The sequence below is a fragment of the Anguilla anguilla genome, chromosome 4, assembly GCF_013347855.1.
Source record: "Anguilla anguilla isolate fAngAng1 chromosome 4, fAngAng1.pri, whole genome shotgun sequence".
Taxonomy (NCBI): domain Eukaryota; kingdom Metazoa; phylum Chordata; class Actinopteri; order Anguilliformes; family Anguillidae; genus Anguilla; species Anguilla anguilla.
Window position 1 is genome coordinate 12,546,126 of NC_049204.1, and position 14,822 is coordinate 12,560,947.

Here is a 14,822-nt window from a genome sequence, read left to right on the forward strand (position 1 = left end):
GTGTATTCTAGACTATTCATTTTCATGTCAGTTTCAGAGGGGGCAGATTTCAGACTCCCAGACCCATCCCATGCACGCATCCGTCTGCTGTCCTCTAGTGACGGTTGTCATTTATTGCAAGTTAAACGAAGTTGAATTAGATAAAAGTGCATGGGTCCTCAACACAGTGTTTTTCAAAGTGGGTGCCAGGGCACCAATCCCTCCAGGGGTGCCTCGAAAGTTAGCCTATGTTTACAATGTAAGACTTACATTTAAATTCACGATTGAGTATTTATCAACTCATCCTGAAAATATTATAACTTGTCTGAACTTGGTCCTCCACTCAGTCAACCGATAGTAGGCTACATTTGGTCACAGATTTACAACCAATTCATAGTATGCACAGTGTTTATCACTTCAAAACATGCGAATAAGCTGTTGCAAACTGCATTTGTAGAATAGATCTAGTAAATCTAGCTACATAATATGAATCTGTGTATGCCATTATCCGTGTAAACCGCATAAGGAACGTCGATGTGCTTTCAAGTTGCGTTATTTAACAATACAGTTAGCCACAAATCACAGAATTTGCGTTTGTTGTTTCTGCAGGGCACGTAGTTTTTATTTTGAATGCAAGCGGTTGCTCGAAGTGTTAATGCGTCTCCTTTTGCCGAATACCGCGGCGGATCGATTGGACGCCGGACGTTTCGCGTCGGAGTCTTCTACCCGCCCCAAATGCTTAAGGCTCTTTCATAACTGGTCACTACGTTCACAATTCTGATTTGTGATTGGATAGAAATATGTCTAGCTTCTCCACAGGTCAGTCCTCTTCCGGTTTGATTAATTAGCATTTTAGAGAAGACGGATAGAGTTTAGTGTACAGTAATGTAAACTGCATTCTGAAATTGGGTTAGGATATTTTTTTTCTAAATGAACCGCTGGAAAAGGATATGATAAACGAAACCCGAAAGATTTATGAAAACAGGGACAGTACCACCTTGAGAACCTTACCAACTTTGGCTGTAACACTGGATTTACCTATTCTAAGTTTGCAGTATTGAGAAGACGGTGAGGCGCCTTTTTTATTTTCTTTGGTTCCCTGGCTAAATTAGGCTACGTTTTTGTGGACAACATTCAACGTACTACTGTTGGATTAATAGCTAACATTAGTTGCCTATTATAGCTGCACAGTGCCACAGCACTGGTAGCCATATAGCTAGCAAACATGAGCTATTTAGCTACACATATCCACGAACTCCCGCACATTAACACAGATAGCTGACTAGTTGGCAATTCCTATTAAACTGAACGTTTGCGTGTCTCAGAATCATTGGTAGTAGCTCGACTAACGTCTACGATTATTATTCTATAATATAGACTAGCTAGGTAATCGCCGGTGTCAATTGTAGTTAACGATGCGCTGCAGGCTTAGCCAACCTAGCGTATCTACGAGTTAATGTACAAACGAATGTTGTGCAGACAGGAGGCAAGGTTGGCTAACATTAGCTGCTGCAGTGAAACGTTATTTTCTATGTCGATGGCCATGTCGCCACCTCCGTCTTACAACTGCGAATGGAAGTGTTTATAACGGTTTGTCCATGCACTATAGCTAACAAGCTGCTCTCTAACAGTGTGCTTACAACTTACTAGCTAGGCTAGCTAACAATTTGGCTAACAACCCAATTCAAGAACAACTGTCAGTTTCGTAAACTAAAGCTATCAGAAAAATCCTTCTCGGTGCAGTGTGGCTAGTTCAGGTTCATTTTTTATATCTAGCACCATTAGCAAACTGACTTACTTGGCCAGATTACACCTCAATTAAGTCATGCTACTTAGATTATCGATAGTTAGTGTAAACTATGCCAGCATCAACGCATTCATATCTGACTTGGACAATATTTATCATGTCTAGCAATATAGCTACTTATTCGATATTTTATTAACGTTAGCTAAGCACATTTGTGTTGCTAAGTAACAGTTTCTCGCTAACTACTGAAGAGTGTATTATAGCTAAATCGTAGGCACCTAGTTGCCCACGTTGTAAGAAAGCCAACTTGTCTTTTATGCAAGCTAGTTATCTAAATGGATAACTAACGTTTTCTAACCAGCTAAGTGAATGGCTGTAAGTGAAAGTTTCGTTTGTTACATTGTCGATGTTGGATTTAAGGAAATAAGGTATACTTTCTCATAAACCTACAGGAAGTTGGTCTGCCGTAAGATGAGCGCACAGCAGTTTCCAAGGCCCGGGGTGCCTCCTGGCTTGGGACAAGCCCTGATATCTGGGGGCAACACTACCGTTATTCCAGGAAATCATCCAAGCACAGGTATCCAAGATGTACAGACATAATTCTGCATTTTGGGATTTAATGTTCATAAGAACGAGGCTGGACATGCTTAAAATACATTGTGCTGCATGTTCCATCCTTTTGGTGTTCTAAATAAACAAGAATGTTTGCATTTAACACGTTTGTTTTTGCAGCAGGGACGGAAGAGAGTAGCAGTGATGCTGACCACGGTCCTCGGGATCACCCGTCCAGCACTGGTGGTCCGGCACCCTTCCGCGATGACAAGCAGGAGACCGTGGTGGTTCGGCCCTACCCACAGGTCCAGGTCCACGGGCAGCCACTAACCCTCCCCCAGCACCTGTCAATTCAGCCTGGAGCCCCTGTCACAGTGTCGGCCCCGCCCACCCACCTCCCCCAGGGCCTGCCCCTCGCCTTCACTGAGGGAACCATGAAGGTGTGACTCACAGTTGGGCTGGGCGATATACCATGACGACAGTTATTGAATGCAATAGCAGTCATCGCCACAGTGTTGTGTTTTGCCTTTCTTCTTGTCTTTTTCTCTTTAATTAAACCTGATGCGGTGGCAAATAACTGTACTTCAGAGGTCGTGTGAAATGCTTCTGGAAAAAGCGTCACTGCTGTTATCTGTTGGGTGACCACCACCTTATCAAATTGAGCTGCCATCTCTTGTTTTCTCTCAGGGTGCCCTGAAGACGGCGATGCCCAGCCGCTTGATCGCCCCGGCGCCAGCCTCCGACCCGGGGCTCCTGGCTGCGCAGCCCAAGGTGCCGGGCCAGGTCGCCGTCACCATGGACGCCGGCATGCCGCCCACTTCGGCTATACCGGTGGCGACTATCAGCAGCCAACAGGTGAGGCTACTCCACATTCCCTACGCTGGCGTAGAGGGCGTACGCGTGCTCGACCGCGTGACCAGGATGAGGGGAGCCGTGCCTCTGCGCTGGCTTTGCTGCGCTGAGGTTCGGTGTTATTGTCTTTTTCAGGGCCACGCCAGTAACCTCCACCACCTGATGGCGGCCAACGTGCAGATCATTCGGAGCAGCGCGCCCGCTCTTCAGATAACGTCCTCCGCTGCTCCTCCGCACACCTTCACGTCCCATCTGCCCAGAGGTTCGCTCATTTGTGTCGCTTGTCCGGATGCGACCTGCACGTTTTGTAGATTTACTGATTGGTTCGCATTTGGGAAGAATGTTGGTGTTCGTTGTTGTGCATGAGTAATTTGGTTTAAAATGGTGCTTGGGCATTTGGCAGCTCTCTAAAGAAGCCTTATAGTATAACACGGGAATGCATCTTGTGTGGGTGTAAACCTGTGTTTTCCCCAGAGTAATGTTAATCGCTTTGCATCGTATGACTTTGCTGGTGTTTTTTGTCTGACAGTGGAATGTTCCATTCCCATTCGTAGGGGCGGCTGCGGCAGCAGTGATGTCCAGCACCAAAGGGCCTACGGTTCTCCGTCCCGCCTCAGGGCCAGGTGCTGGTGGCCAGCCTGTTGTGCAGCACATTCTCCAGCAGCCAATTCAGGTACCTCCAGCCCCGAAACATGGAAAAACCCCCGGGAAAAACAAACTGGAACTAGAAATGTAGTGAATGGTGAATTAACAATGTGTCTCATTTGGTTCCTGTTTCTAAATTCCTTGCATTTTTGCTATTTGCATATAAAAACGGCTGAGCTCCTCGGAGCAATGCATTATGGGATCGCTGATTCTGGCTCCCAGGACTCCTTTTTTGAAAGGGTAGTTAACTGTTCTTAGTATCCAGGAATGCGATTTTGACAGTCACTGGTTTGATTTAAAGCCAAAGAATGTGATTGAGTTGGGTTATATTAACACAAATCAGTCACCGTTAAAACCAGACTCTTTTTTTAAAGCGAAAAAAGTGAGCAGTTTTGGAAGCCAGAACCCAAAGAGGTTTAAAATGTCCCCATTTTCTGCATGTTTTTTCCACTGGGGTCTGCCTTTTAAAATACATTTTCATCGATTTTGGCCAAATGGTGGAAGACCACCAATGGGGACAGAGCCTTTGCTACTTCCACATTTTTGGAAGGGTAACTGAATGCTTTCTCTGCCCCACAGTCCCGTCCTGCTGTCACCACCTCCACGGCAGTGCCCACCGTGGTGGCCCCAATCTCCGCCACCAGGCCCCAGTCCCCAGTCATCACCACAGGTGTCACGCACTCTGCAGAGGTGGCTCATGGGTAAGGAAGAAGCTGACCACTGTGAGGGGCGCTGCTGGAGCCTTAACAGGAGAAACGCCAAGATTTCATGCTACCTTAAATAGCCGGGAACAGTGAATTTGGAGAAAAAAAACCACCTTGACAAAAAAGGAAGTGACCACGTGACTTTTTACTCTTTCAGACGCCCAGGACCGACCATTCACCCCCAGTCAGGCGCCATAAGCATCCAGCGGCCTCCCCCATCCAGGGACACAGCCACGCGCATCACCCTGCCCTCTCATCCCGCCATCGGCGTGCAGAAGACCCAGCCTCCCCACACCATGGCACAGGTGGGCGGCCCAATCCGCTTCCTCCCCTTCTGAAAGGTTCCACCAATGGCCTGCCTTCTGAAGCCCTCTATTCACGTGACTCTGCGTCCTGTGCTGTCGTCCCACAGAAGCCCATCTTCAGCACTGTGACTCCTGTGGCCGCAGCTACGGTGGCTCCCATCCAGGCCACCAACATGGCTACATCGACCGCTGCCACGGGTAGGCCCCCGCAGGGGAGTGGAAACCGTCAATCAAAGGGATGGACGTATGAGAGTTCAGTCGGAATCATTTTGCCCCGCCTCCTCTTCTGTCCCAGGCTCTTCGCCTCACACCCAGATGACCACCAGCAATATCGTCACCATGACGATGCCCCCTCATTCCTCCCATGCCTCAGGGGTCAACACCTCCACCATACCCGTGGGTAAGCATAAACTGTCTAAGGCCCCTTATAACGCGTGTACCACAAACAGCAGCTCCAGTTTTCTTTCCATATCTCTGTGTACCTTTGTTCTTCACTGTACTACCGTCCAGGATTTAAAAAGTACTTTCTCTTTGAGATGAGGCTAAGCACTTTGTGCGTGAGATGAGAATTTAATGAAAAATCCCTGAGATTAATTGTTGAAATGCACCAACAGTTGCCACGTTTGCAGAAAAGATGGATTTCTCTGAACAAACTTAAATTGTCCCTTAAAATGCTTGGAACATCCACTTGATACTTTTCTCAGTGAAGGCTCATATATTTCCTATTGCTTTGCCCTGTTCTCTTCTCCACAGCTAAAGTGGTCCCGCAGCCCATCACGCACGCCTCCCAGCGCATCCACGCGGACTACCCCGGAGAGAGGGGCAACCTCATCCCCATCTCCGCCCACCGCTCCTCCCCCAACCCCGTCACCATGGAGGCCAGGAGCGACAGCAGGTGAGCGTCGTCGCCTCCCAACAGGGGCAGCGCGGTTCGGGAAACCCCGGAGTAGCGGCCTTTTTTGTCGGTTGAGCGCTCTCTCCTCTCCCCTCCGGCAGGCAATCGGTGCCGATGCAGTTCCAGTACATCCTGCCCACCTACCCTTCCTCTCCTTACCCGCTGACGCACACCTACACGCCCATCACCAGCTCCGTCTCCGGCATACGCCAGTACCCAGGTAAAGCACAAAGTTCATAACACGTCTCATAACGAGTAGTGCTGATCTGGGGATCCGGTTCCCCTGTTTGTGTTCGGCCCTTTTTCATTATGAGCTTAAAGCAGAGCTGATCCTAGATCAGCACTCCTCTGGGACAATCTGGGTCTACATTACATTACATTTATTCGGCAGACGCGTTTATCCAAAGCGACGTACAAAAGTGCATTTCATGGTCATGGGCAACTACAAAACACTGGTTCAGTAAGATACGATACTCATTTCGTACAGCTGTTTCTAGCCAAGAACACAGTTTACACACTATTCTGACCTAACCTCTGCCAAGCCAGCTAGGCAGTGAAGCTCCTATCAGAAGTGCCGTTTCCCTGCGTTTAAGCCGTCGGCGCTGAAATGGTTGCGTTTCGTTAACCCCCCTTAGTGACCCCCCAGGCTCCCAGCCCGGCCATCCCCGCCCAGGCTGGAGTGGGAGTCGCCAGCGCCGTCCACCTCAACCCCATGCAGCTGATGACCGTGGACCGGATCGGCCTGCAGTCTGCGCAGCTGGGCGCGCAGGCCATGCAGCCGGCCGCCATGGGCGCCCCGGGCATCCAGCAGCCGGCGCCCGTCGGAGCCCCGGGGCTCCACACCGGCGCACCAATCGGCGTGCAGCAAGCGCCCGTCGGCTCTCAGCAGCCGCCTCAGCCCGAGCCCAAGGCTTCAGGTAGTCAGAACTAAGACCTGACACTGCAAACACTTTCTAGGTTATGTTTAATAATAGTCTGGCTGTGCTTAGTCTGTTTTCAGTTTTGTTTTTAGAAATATTTATATATCACTTTTTTAATGAGAATGCTTTATCGTGAATGTTGTAATACACCGTGGCAATGTTTTAATTTCCAATTCATGTAGCAGTTTGCTTACTAGCTGCCATTTACTCTGGCATTTAGCTCGGAAACAAATTCAGCAGTATAATGCGATGGCTGCAGTTATCGGTAATGTTGTACTGTATCGATATGAGTTGGTGCTGTGGATGTGGCTGCGAGGCCTATTCCGGAAAGGTGACCGTGCTTCAATTTGGCAGTGGTTCTGGCGGACGGCGCCGCCCTTGTGGCCAACCCCCTCGGCGGCGGCGCCTTCGCGGGCACGCAGGCCATCACCTCGGCTGCGCAGTCGCTGGCGCAGAGCAGCGGCACCGCCACGCCGGCGCCCGTGTCCTCGCCCAGGCCCAGCATTCTCCGCAAGAAGCCCGCCAACGAGGGGTGAGTCACCGAGCCGCACACCCCGCGCCCCGCGCCCCACGCCCTGCTCACAGGAAACGCCTCCTCTCCTTCCGGCTGTCAGAAAATCAGCACACTGTGGAAATTGTGTCTGCGAAAAACTGAATGGTTTTTGTGGGTGCTATTTTTGCATTCTCTTCCTGTTGACTGATTCGTTGTAACGGTTAACTTGCGTACTTGTGACTGACAGTGTCTGTGTTAAAGCCAATTGTGCACCAGTTATGATTTTTACAGGGTTCGTTGGTCAAATGGGTTGAAAGTGCATAGGCCATCGGTTCTACTGAAGCACCTGACCTCAAAGATTTAAACTTGTATGCATTCAATATCTGAGCCAAGCAAATCTTTACAAACAAACAAGAAGAACGCAAAATGATTATTTGGTCGGTTCCTGCCAACTCTTCTTGGAGAGTGCCATATTTTAATGTGGAGAAGTTTACGCTAAGCACCGTCAGCAATGATTACTGAATATCTATTTTTTGTTGGACGTTTAATATTGTTAGTGCCACTAAACTGTCAGAATCTGCTCCTGAAAATGGAATCATTTCATCGTGGCGGCTTTTTTAGATCTGCCGTTCGGAAATCCTTGATCCCGCCTCAGCCAAGCGAGGTCGCTGGCTGCAGAACGGACAGCGCCTCAAGAAGCACGTCAGGGTCCCCACGGCCTGCTGGGTAAGGGACAGTCTCATATCCAGCCAATAGAATTGCACCCGTCTCTGCAGTACCCTGAGGGTACACTTTCCTTACAAATTACTGCACGGTATCATTTACTTTTAATCTGGGTAGAATTTGCATGTAGTACTGGAATCGAATGAATCTGAATCAGCTGCAGAATGACAAAATAAGTGAGCCAAAGGTGTTGGTTGCAGCCTGCTGTCTATGTAACATCAGATTTTAAATAGCCCTGAAGTATCCTGGATACTCTACGAAGAATATTTCAGCTCATTCTTAGTCTTGAGGTAAACATAAGCACCAATCCCATAAGCAATATAATCTAACTAGAATGTACAGGAAAAAAAGGTTAACTTTAAATGGGACCTCTTAATGGGTGAGAACTCTCTGTGCTTTCAGTGTGAAATCCACAGCTGACATCCACATGGCCGTCGCTCCCCCGGCGACGTGTCCTGTGGAGGCCCCGCCCAGTCAGGCCAGCGAGGTGCTGGGCACGCCCCCTCCTGCCCAGCACCTGACTCAGGCCAGCCCCGCCCTCTTGCCGATGGCCGCACCCCCCTCCCAGCCCGCTGCTTCGCTGTCCTCCGTCCCGGCCATGGCGGCCGCCCCTCCCGTCCCCGCCTCTTTGGCCAATGTCGTGGCCCAGCCCGCCCCGCCTGTAGCCATCGGTGCAGCAGCTTCTATCATCAGCTCCATCCAACCAGAGCCCAAGGTCAAACAGGAGGCGGAGCCTATGGACACCTCACAACCAGGTCTCTGTTCAGTCTAATTTAGCAACGTCTTCTGTAAATAACTCCGAGTTTATCGTAGATATGAGTCTGTGATTCTGCTATGAAGTGGAAGTTATTAGGGGTGTAACGGTACACGCCTTCACACATACACACACGGTAGACCGAACAGTTAGTCTCAATCTAACACGTGTGCAGAACTTTTTCTTTTTTGTGGAACTTAAATTCAGAACTCCCGAGTTCCCCCCAATGGCTTGGTGTTAATGAGCCTTATTTTGTTCTGCTAGAAATTATGGCCAGTTAGCCACTCTTTCGCATTAAATTTTTTCTACTATACCAAAATGTAAAGTCAAACTCGAGGTACGTACTGAATACACATTTTTGTGTATTGTTACACCCCTTAATTGGTTATTTTGGTTACCATGTGCTTCTTTTCCGGCCCGGCAGCTCCCTCCGTTACCCGCTGCGCGACCCCCGCCCTCGCCCCCCTGGGCGGCCCTCTGGGCGGCGGCGGGGACGCCATCCTCGGCGCCTCCCCCAGGAAGAAGCCCCGCAAGCAGCAGCACGTGATCTCCACCGAGGAGAGCGAGATGGTGGAGGCCCACAGCACCGACGAGGAGCGGTCCTGCGCCCGCCCCCTGGGCGGCGGCTACGACAAGCGCAAGACCCCGCCCAAGGAGTACATCGGTGAGTGCGGTGCTCTCTCTCTGCGCTGTAGAACAGGGGCGTCAAACTGAAGACCCAGCGGGACGCAGTGGAGTTTCCTTTCAGTCAGCTGCCAGCATCTGCTAAACGGCAGTAATGCTACGCTGTGTGACCATGTGACCCGTTTCCGGCTCTTGCAGACGAGGAGGGCGTGCGCTACGTGCCGGTGCGCCCGCGTCCCCCCATCACCCTCCTCCGGCACTACCGCAACCCCTGGAAGGCCGCCTACCACCACTTCCAGAGATACAGCGACATCAGGGTCAAAGGTCAGTCTGAGGCAGACAGATTGTGGGGGGGGGGGGCGGGGTCTTACCTCGCTGGTCTTTTTTTCTGTGTTTAACACGATTGGCCGGCCCTGCTTGTGCCTGCAGAGGGGAAGAAGGGCACGCTGCAGGACGTGGCCAGTCAGAAGGCGGTGGCCTGTCGAGCGCAGGGCTACAAGATCCGCCTGTGCGCCGCGCAGATGCTGCAGCTGGTGGGTACACGTCGCGTCACTGGGGGTTACATCACCGCCCTGCCGGTTCCATATCTGAGCCCGTACACACTGGATCAGGGGGTCTGAACCTTGGTCCTGGGGACCCCTGTGTATGCTGAGTTTTGTTACAGCCAGTTTTTCCCCCCAGTTAAGGCCGTTAAGCACGTGTTCTTTCGTATGTTCTTTAAATGTATTAATACAATGCACGCTTGACTCACCATTTGCTAGTGTGATGATGTGTGTGCAGAAGAAGTGTTGTTTTCACTGATTCCCCCCCCCCCCACCCAATTCGTAGATGAGCCTGGAGCACGACGTGTACAGCCGACTCACCAGCCTCCAGGAGGGCCTCATCCCAAAGAAAAGGGCGGGGGCGGACGACGACCTGCACCGCATCAACGAGCTCATCCAGGTACGGTCCCGGCATCTCCGCTACCGGCCAGAGCAGCACGGTGTCGCATCCAAATGTTTTTATTTGAAGTACTACTTGGAGAAACTCCTTTACATTGCCACCCTATAAATTGGCACTCATTGCTGGAACCCCTGCTATCGATTCGGGGGAGCGCAGATAAGCATGCCCTCTCCTCCTGAGCTTGTGATGCCAAGCGTCAGTTCTTATCGCACCTCAGTTGGCAAGTCAGGTTTGCTCGAAGATTAGTCCTGCGCAGCTTAACAGGTGGATTGCAGGCCCCCAAACAACCAGTGGAGGGTGCTAAAGAGCAATGAGACACGGATGCCTGTCAGTAGAGCCGTCCCTAACTGGGAAATGCTACCGCCCTCTGGGGCTACCAGCCAAAATCGACACTGGCATGGTCAAGATTCGACCCCAGACCAGAAGGCCTGTTCATACACTAGGTGCCTGTACCGGATGAGCCACCCAGCATCCCCCAATAATTATGTTTTTATGTAGTCCAGTGCTGCCAAACCCTGTTCCTGGATCTCTACCGTCCTGTAGGTTTTCACACAAACCCTAACAATGCACACCTCGTTCAACAGCTAGAGATCTTGAGCTGTTGATTTGTTGAATCAGGTATTCCGGATTGAAAGGAAAACCTCTAGGACCAAAGATCTCCAGGAACAGGGTTGGGAAGCCCGGTCCATATGTAACTGTGCCTCACTTGTATTTCACAAACAGTTTCGAACTGTCAAACCAAGACTGGGGAAACTGTTTGAAGATCACTATATTGAAAAAAAAAAATTGGTTCAATTGACTGCTGAGAACATATCCACAGCATTGGACTTTTGATCCTGTGCCCTTCCCCCAGGGAAACATGCAGCGCTGTAAGCTGGTGATGGACCAGGTCACGGAGGCCCGCGAAGCAATGATGAAGGTGCTGGACCACAAGGACCGGGTCATGAGGCTGCTGGGCGAGAACGGAACCAAGAAGAGCTCCAAGCTGAAACACAAGGAGAGGGCGTAGGGTTTAGACTCTGCTGGGCCACTGACTCTGCTGTACACAATCGCTGTATCTGCCTGAACCTATATTAACCAAGAGAGGCTCCGGTCCTAGTGATGCTCTGATTGGACTGGACCTGTTCTCATATTTAAAACGAGTCCTTTTTTGTTTTGTTTTTGTTTTGTTTTGTTTTGTTTTGTTTTTGTTTTGGTTGTACTTAAGAGACTAGCAACTCTTAAGTGAACAAATCTTAGACCAGCAGGTAGCTGAACTGTTGTCACCAGCTCTATTTGAACGTAGCCTTTCAAATGTGATGGGGGGAAAAAAGGATTTTCTTGACCCATTCCAGTGCCTTGAATTATGGTTTGTTTGATTGGCAGTAATGGGAAAGGCGATCTTAGAAACTACTGGGGGAATGCGGTTTCCCTAAATATGTAAGAATGCCTTGTTATAGGGTTTTTCGAACATCATACTTTGCCCTGGTGTTATTGATCTTAAGTTGTGACCTCAGTACCAGAACGGTGATATGTGTTTTTATTGGGTAAATAGAAATAAGAAGGGGGAGCTAGAGAGCTAGTGTCTCCATTTATTGGCCGCTGGATGAAGAGTACCTCTTTAAAGGGTCCCCCAATGCTGAAGTATCATGCACGGAGTGAATCAGGTATGACGCACCGGGGCTAATCTTCATAGTCGTGCTCTCTGTGTCCTTATCGTTCCACTCCCCTTTCAGCTGAACTTAAGTCGACAGGAGAGTTCCATCTCTGCCCTCAAAGCCACAGTGTCATTTACTCAGACATCTTGTTTACAGAACCACATTAGTCTGAAGCTGAATTATTACAATTCAAGATATACTGGTGCATTAATTGAACTTTGTAAGTTTATTTTTATTTAATGTGTGGGAAAAGCAGTAGTTAACAGTAGCTAGTCTGCCTGAAAGTTTTATTGGGTAAGAGTATTGGAGTACTGGAACATTGTATTCATTTGTGATGCTTTATTTTCCCCCTAAAGGTAACATAATTATAATTGTTACTGTGCCCTTAGGTTGCCAAAATAATGGATTTTTCAGCGGTGCGTGGTTAGCCATACAAGACGCCCCAGGCTTCTTTACTGGCTATTTCATAGGTTCTGGTTAGCCCTGATCAAAAAACCCCCTTCATTAACCATTTTATATCCCTGTGGGTTTTTTTTAATTTTTTTAAATGGATACTTGTATCCGGAGGCCTTTCTCGTTGCTGCTGAGCAACTGTTGCAGGCAGATTTGTGTGACGACGTGAGGTGTTAAACTTTCCTTCCCAGCCGACTGTACGTCCGGTAATCCGCCCCCTTGCGAGGTTGTCGACCGGATTGGATTCGATACGAGACCATGGGGCACACTACGCACTGAAACCTGGTGTTTAAACAGTATAAGCCTCAAATGACCCTTCTTCCTGCTTCCATTTCAGATTTTGGAGTTTGAGTTATTCTTATTCATTTTCTTTGGTCAAGCGTAGCAGGTCCTGACTGAGCAAAAACAATGTGTATTCTGTAAACTATTTGCTGGAAAAAGCTGATTTTTTTGTGAGCTGTAGAGGCTGTTTTTGTTAATAGCCTTGCCTTTGAGCTGGTGTGATCTCCTGACACTGTTACTTTGTGAAAGCTACACTTTGACGTGTACATACAATTGTGTTGGAATGATTCCTGAATCATACCATCCTTATTGCAGGCAAATATCTCAGAAAGGGAGTCATGTTACATGATTGAGTTTTGAGTCTTTATTTTTTCCCCCAGAAATCTTTTTATAAAATTGAATAAAAATTTTAACGGATCTCCTTGGAAATTTAAAATACGCATAATGTTAAAAAATATGAACAGTTACACAAATGCCCTAATTGTTTCAGGTGTAAAAATGGTTTGTATAAATGAAAAGTTTCTGTTCCTTTTTACTTCATGAAGCGTTTGCCTATTTTTCGTCTTTGAAGTTTTTTGATTCGGTGCAACAGTTATACATTTTGTCACATTCTTTTAAGTCACATTGAACAAGCATTTTGTATATAGTTTTTCCTTGATTGTAAGATTGTAATCCATTGTTGTAGTAAAAAAAAGCTTTGTACAATTCTCCCTCTATATGGATTTCTTAAAAATGGATTTTCTATGTGGTGGTGTCAATTTTGTGGAGTATGTTTTTGCTGTTCTGTGTCAAAATATTTACAGTGGTCACGCTAGCCCATGGTGCGGAATGTATTTTTCTGTTTATGATTGCGCAGGGTCTTTAGAAGGGCATCGAAAGTCTAAGGGTGGACTTTCCTGCTCATTCTCAGTAGTGGGACGCCCCTGTGTGTTTAAGTCTGTGTTTGACTGGCATGGGCAGCAGTGGCATGTGAGCCCTCTGGAGTGCATGCATGGATGTGGGTAACACTGGCTGGTGTGGGCAGCCAAGGATACCCACATTGCATTGGCTTTAATAAATCTCAACGGCAGGAAGCTGTGACTGTATTAGGAGAAACAGCGGAGAGGTCGGGAGTTACTGTGGATGGTGGGGGATATGGAAGGCCTGGAAACCGGCCTTGGTTGCAGTCCACGGGGAACCCGGAACAGGATGGGGTGAGAGTGCTGGGCAGCAAGTGGGAAGGTAGGGTCAATGCGAGCACAACATTGGCTTCTAAAAAGCTGGAACTTTAACTTTGTCACACTTGTAGAATTGGCAGAGTACTTCACAGGAGGCAAGCTTCATTTAACATTGTAAACACCGATGGTGATCCAAATGTACATTGATTTCTTTCTTTTTTTTACAGGTAGAGTAACTTTGTATGACCCTTTTCTTAAGGGGGTTGAAAGTAATGACCAAAAACATTTTTGTCTTGTGTGCATAAAGGGTTGTCCTTGGTGATAAATTTGATTCATGCACATTAGTCTGTTGTCACTGGGTTTTCATGTAAAAACCCTGCATCAAATCGTAATTGGTCACATCAGAACAGTTTAAAAGCTCCCAAAAGCCAGTTGCTAACATTGCTTTGAAAGCAAGGTGAACTGTAAAAAACATTACAGCATAACCAATCCATTTTATGACATGCATTAAAGTGAATTGAGTTTCACATTAAATTACTGTGGTTACTTATTTACATAGTTTATGCAATGTTGCTTTACAGGTGTGAACGTCCCAACATTCTTGTCGACGAAATGTTGCTCTATCATTTTTTTTTTTTGTAATGGAATGGATTAGGACCTTTTAATTGAGCTATGACAGAAAATACGAGGTTTTCTCAAGTTTCTCTTTTGACTTCTTGGCCCTGCTTTGCAATTGAATTTTATAGTACCCTCTTAAGTAAACATCAGCAGAAAGCTACTAGCTTACAGTAAATGGTCATAAAATTAAAATAGATTGCAGTCGTAGCCTAGTGACTATGGATAAATAGTGCTGGCGTTATGAAAGTAGACTGACACATGATAATCATGTTATAATTTCCTGCAGTGTTTCAGACTTCCTGTATATCAAATACAGCTGGGAGGCATTGGAGAAAATGCATAAAAACTCCTATTTAATAATCATAACCAGTAGTTGGTGTGTATTTCTATGAACTTTATCAAATTTTGTTTTATTCCCCCCACTGTTCCTCAATCTGAGCACAAACCTAATAACCCTGACCCATAATCCACTTTCTACTCTGGAGTGTGCAGTCTTTGGAAAAAAGACACGCAGCCATCAGTGCTTAAAGTTCTGCAGTC

At 47.8% G+C, this 14,822-nt stretch overlaps 1 protein-coding gene across 3 annotated transcripts; it reads left to right on the top strand.

Moving 5' to 3' along the window:
* Positions 1-826: 826 nt before the first annotated feature.
* sap130a (Sin3A-associated protein a) lies at positions 827-13,253 on the top strand. 3 transcript variants are annotated; one of them, XM_035416221.1, is made up of 21 exons: positions 827-1,047; positions 2,179-2,303; positions 2,459-2,718; positions 2,966-3,134; positions 3,276-3,392; positions 3,685-3,803; positions 4,355-4,476; positions 4,637-4,784; positions 4,892-4,982; positions 5,080-5,184; positions 5,538-5,679; positions 5,781-5,899; positions 6,315-6,596; positions 6,954-7,131; positions 7,714-7,818; positions 8,218-8,570; positions 8,994-9,233; positions 9,392-9,517; positions 9,623-9,726; positions 10,022-10,135; positions 10,989-13,253. In XM_035416221.1, exons 2-21 carry the CDS (start codon positions 2,198-2,200, stop codon positions 11,142-11,144), a joined length of 3,156 nt encoding a protein of 1,051 aa, XP_035272112.1. In that variant the 5' UTR covers positions 827-1,047; positions 2,179-2,197; the 3' UTR covers positions 11,145-13,253. The 3 variants fall into 3 exon arrangements, with proteins under 3 accessions (XP_035272112.1, XP_035272110.1, XP_035272111.1); XM_035416219.1 differs by having other exon boundaries at positions 2,966-3,133; positions 3,266-3,392; XM_035416220.1 differs by having other exon boundaries at positions 2,462-2,718; positions 2,966-3,133; positions 3,266-3,392.
* Positions 13,254-14,822: the final 1,569 nt, after the last annotated feature.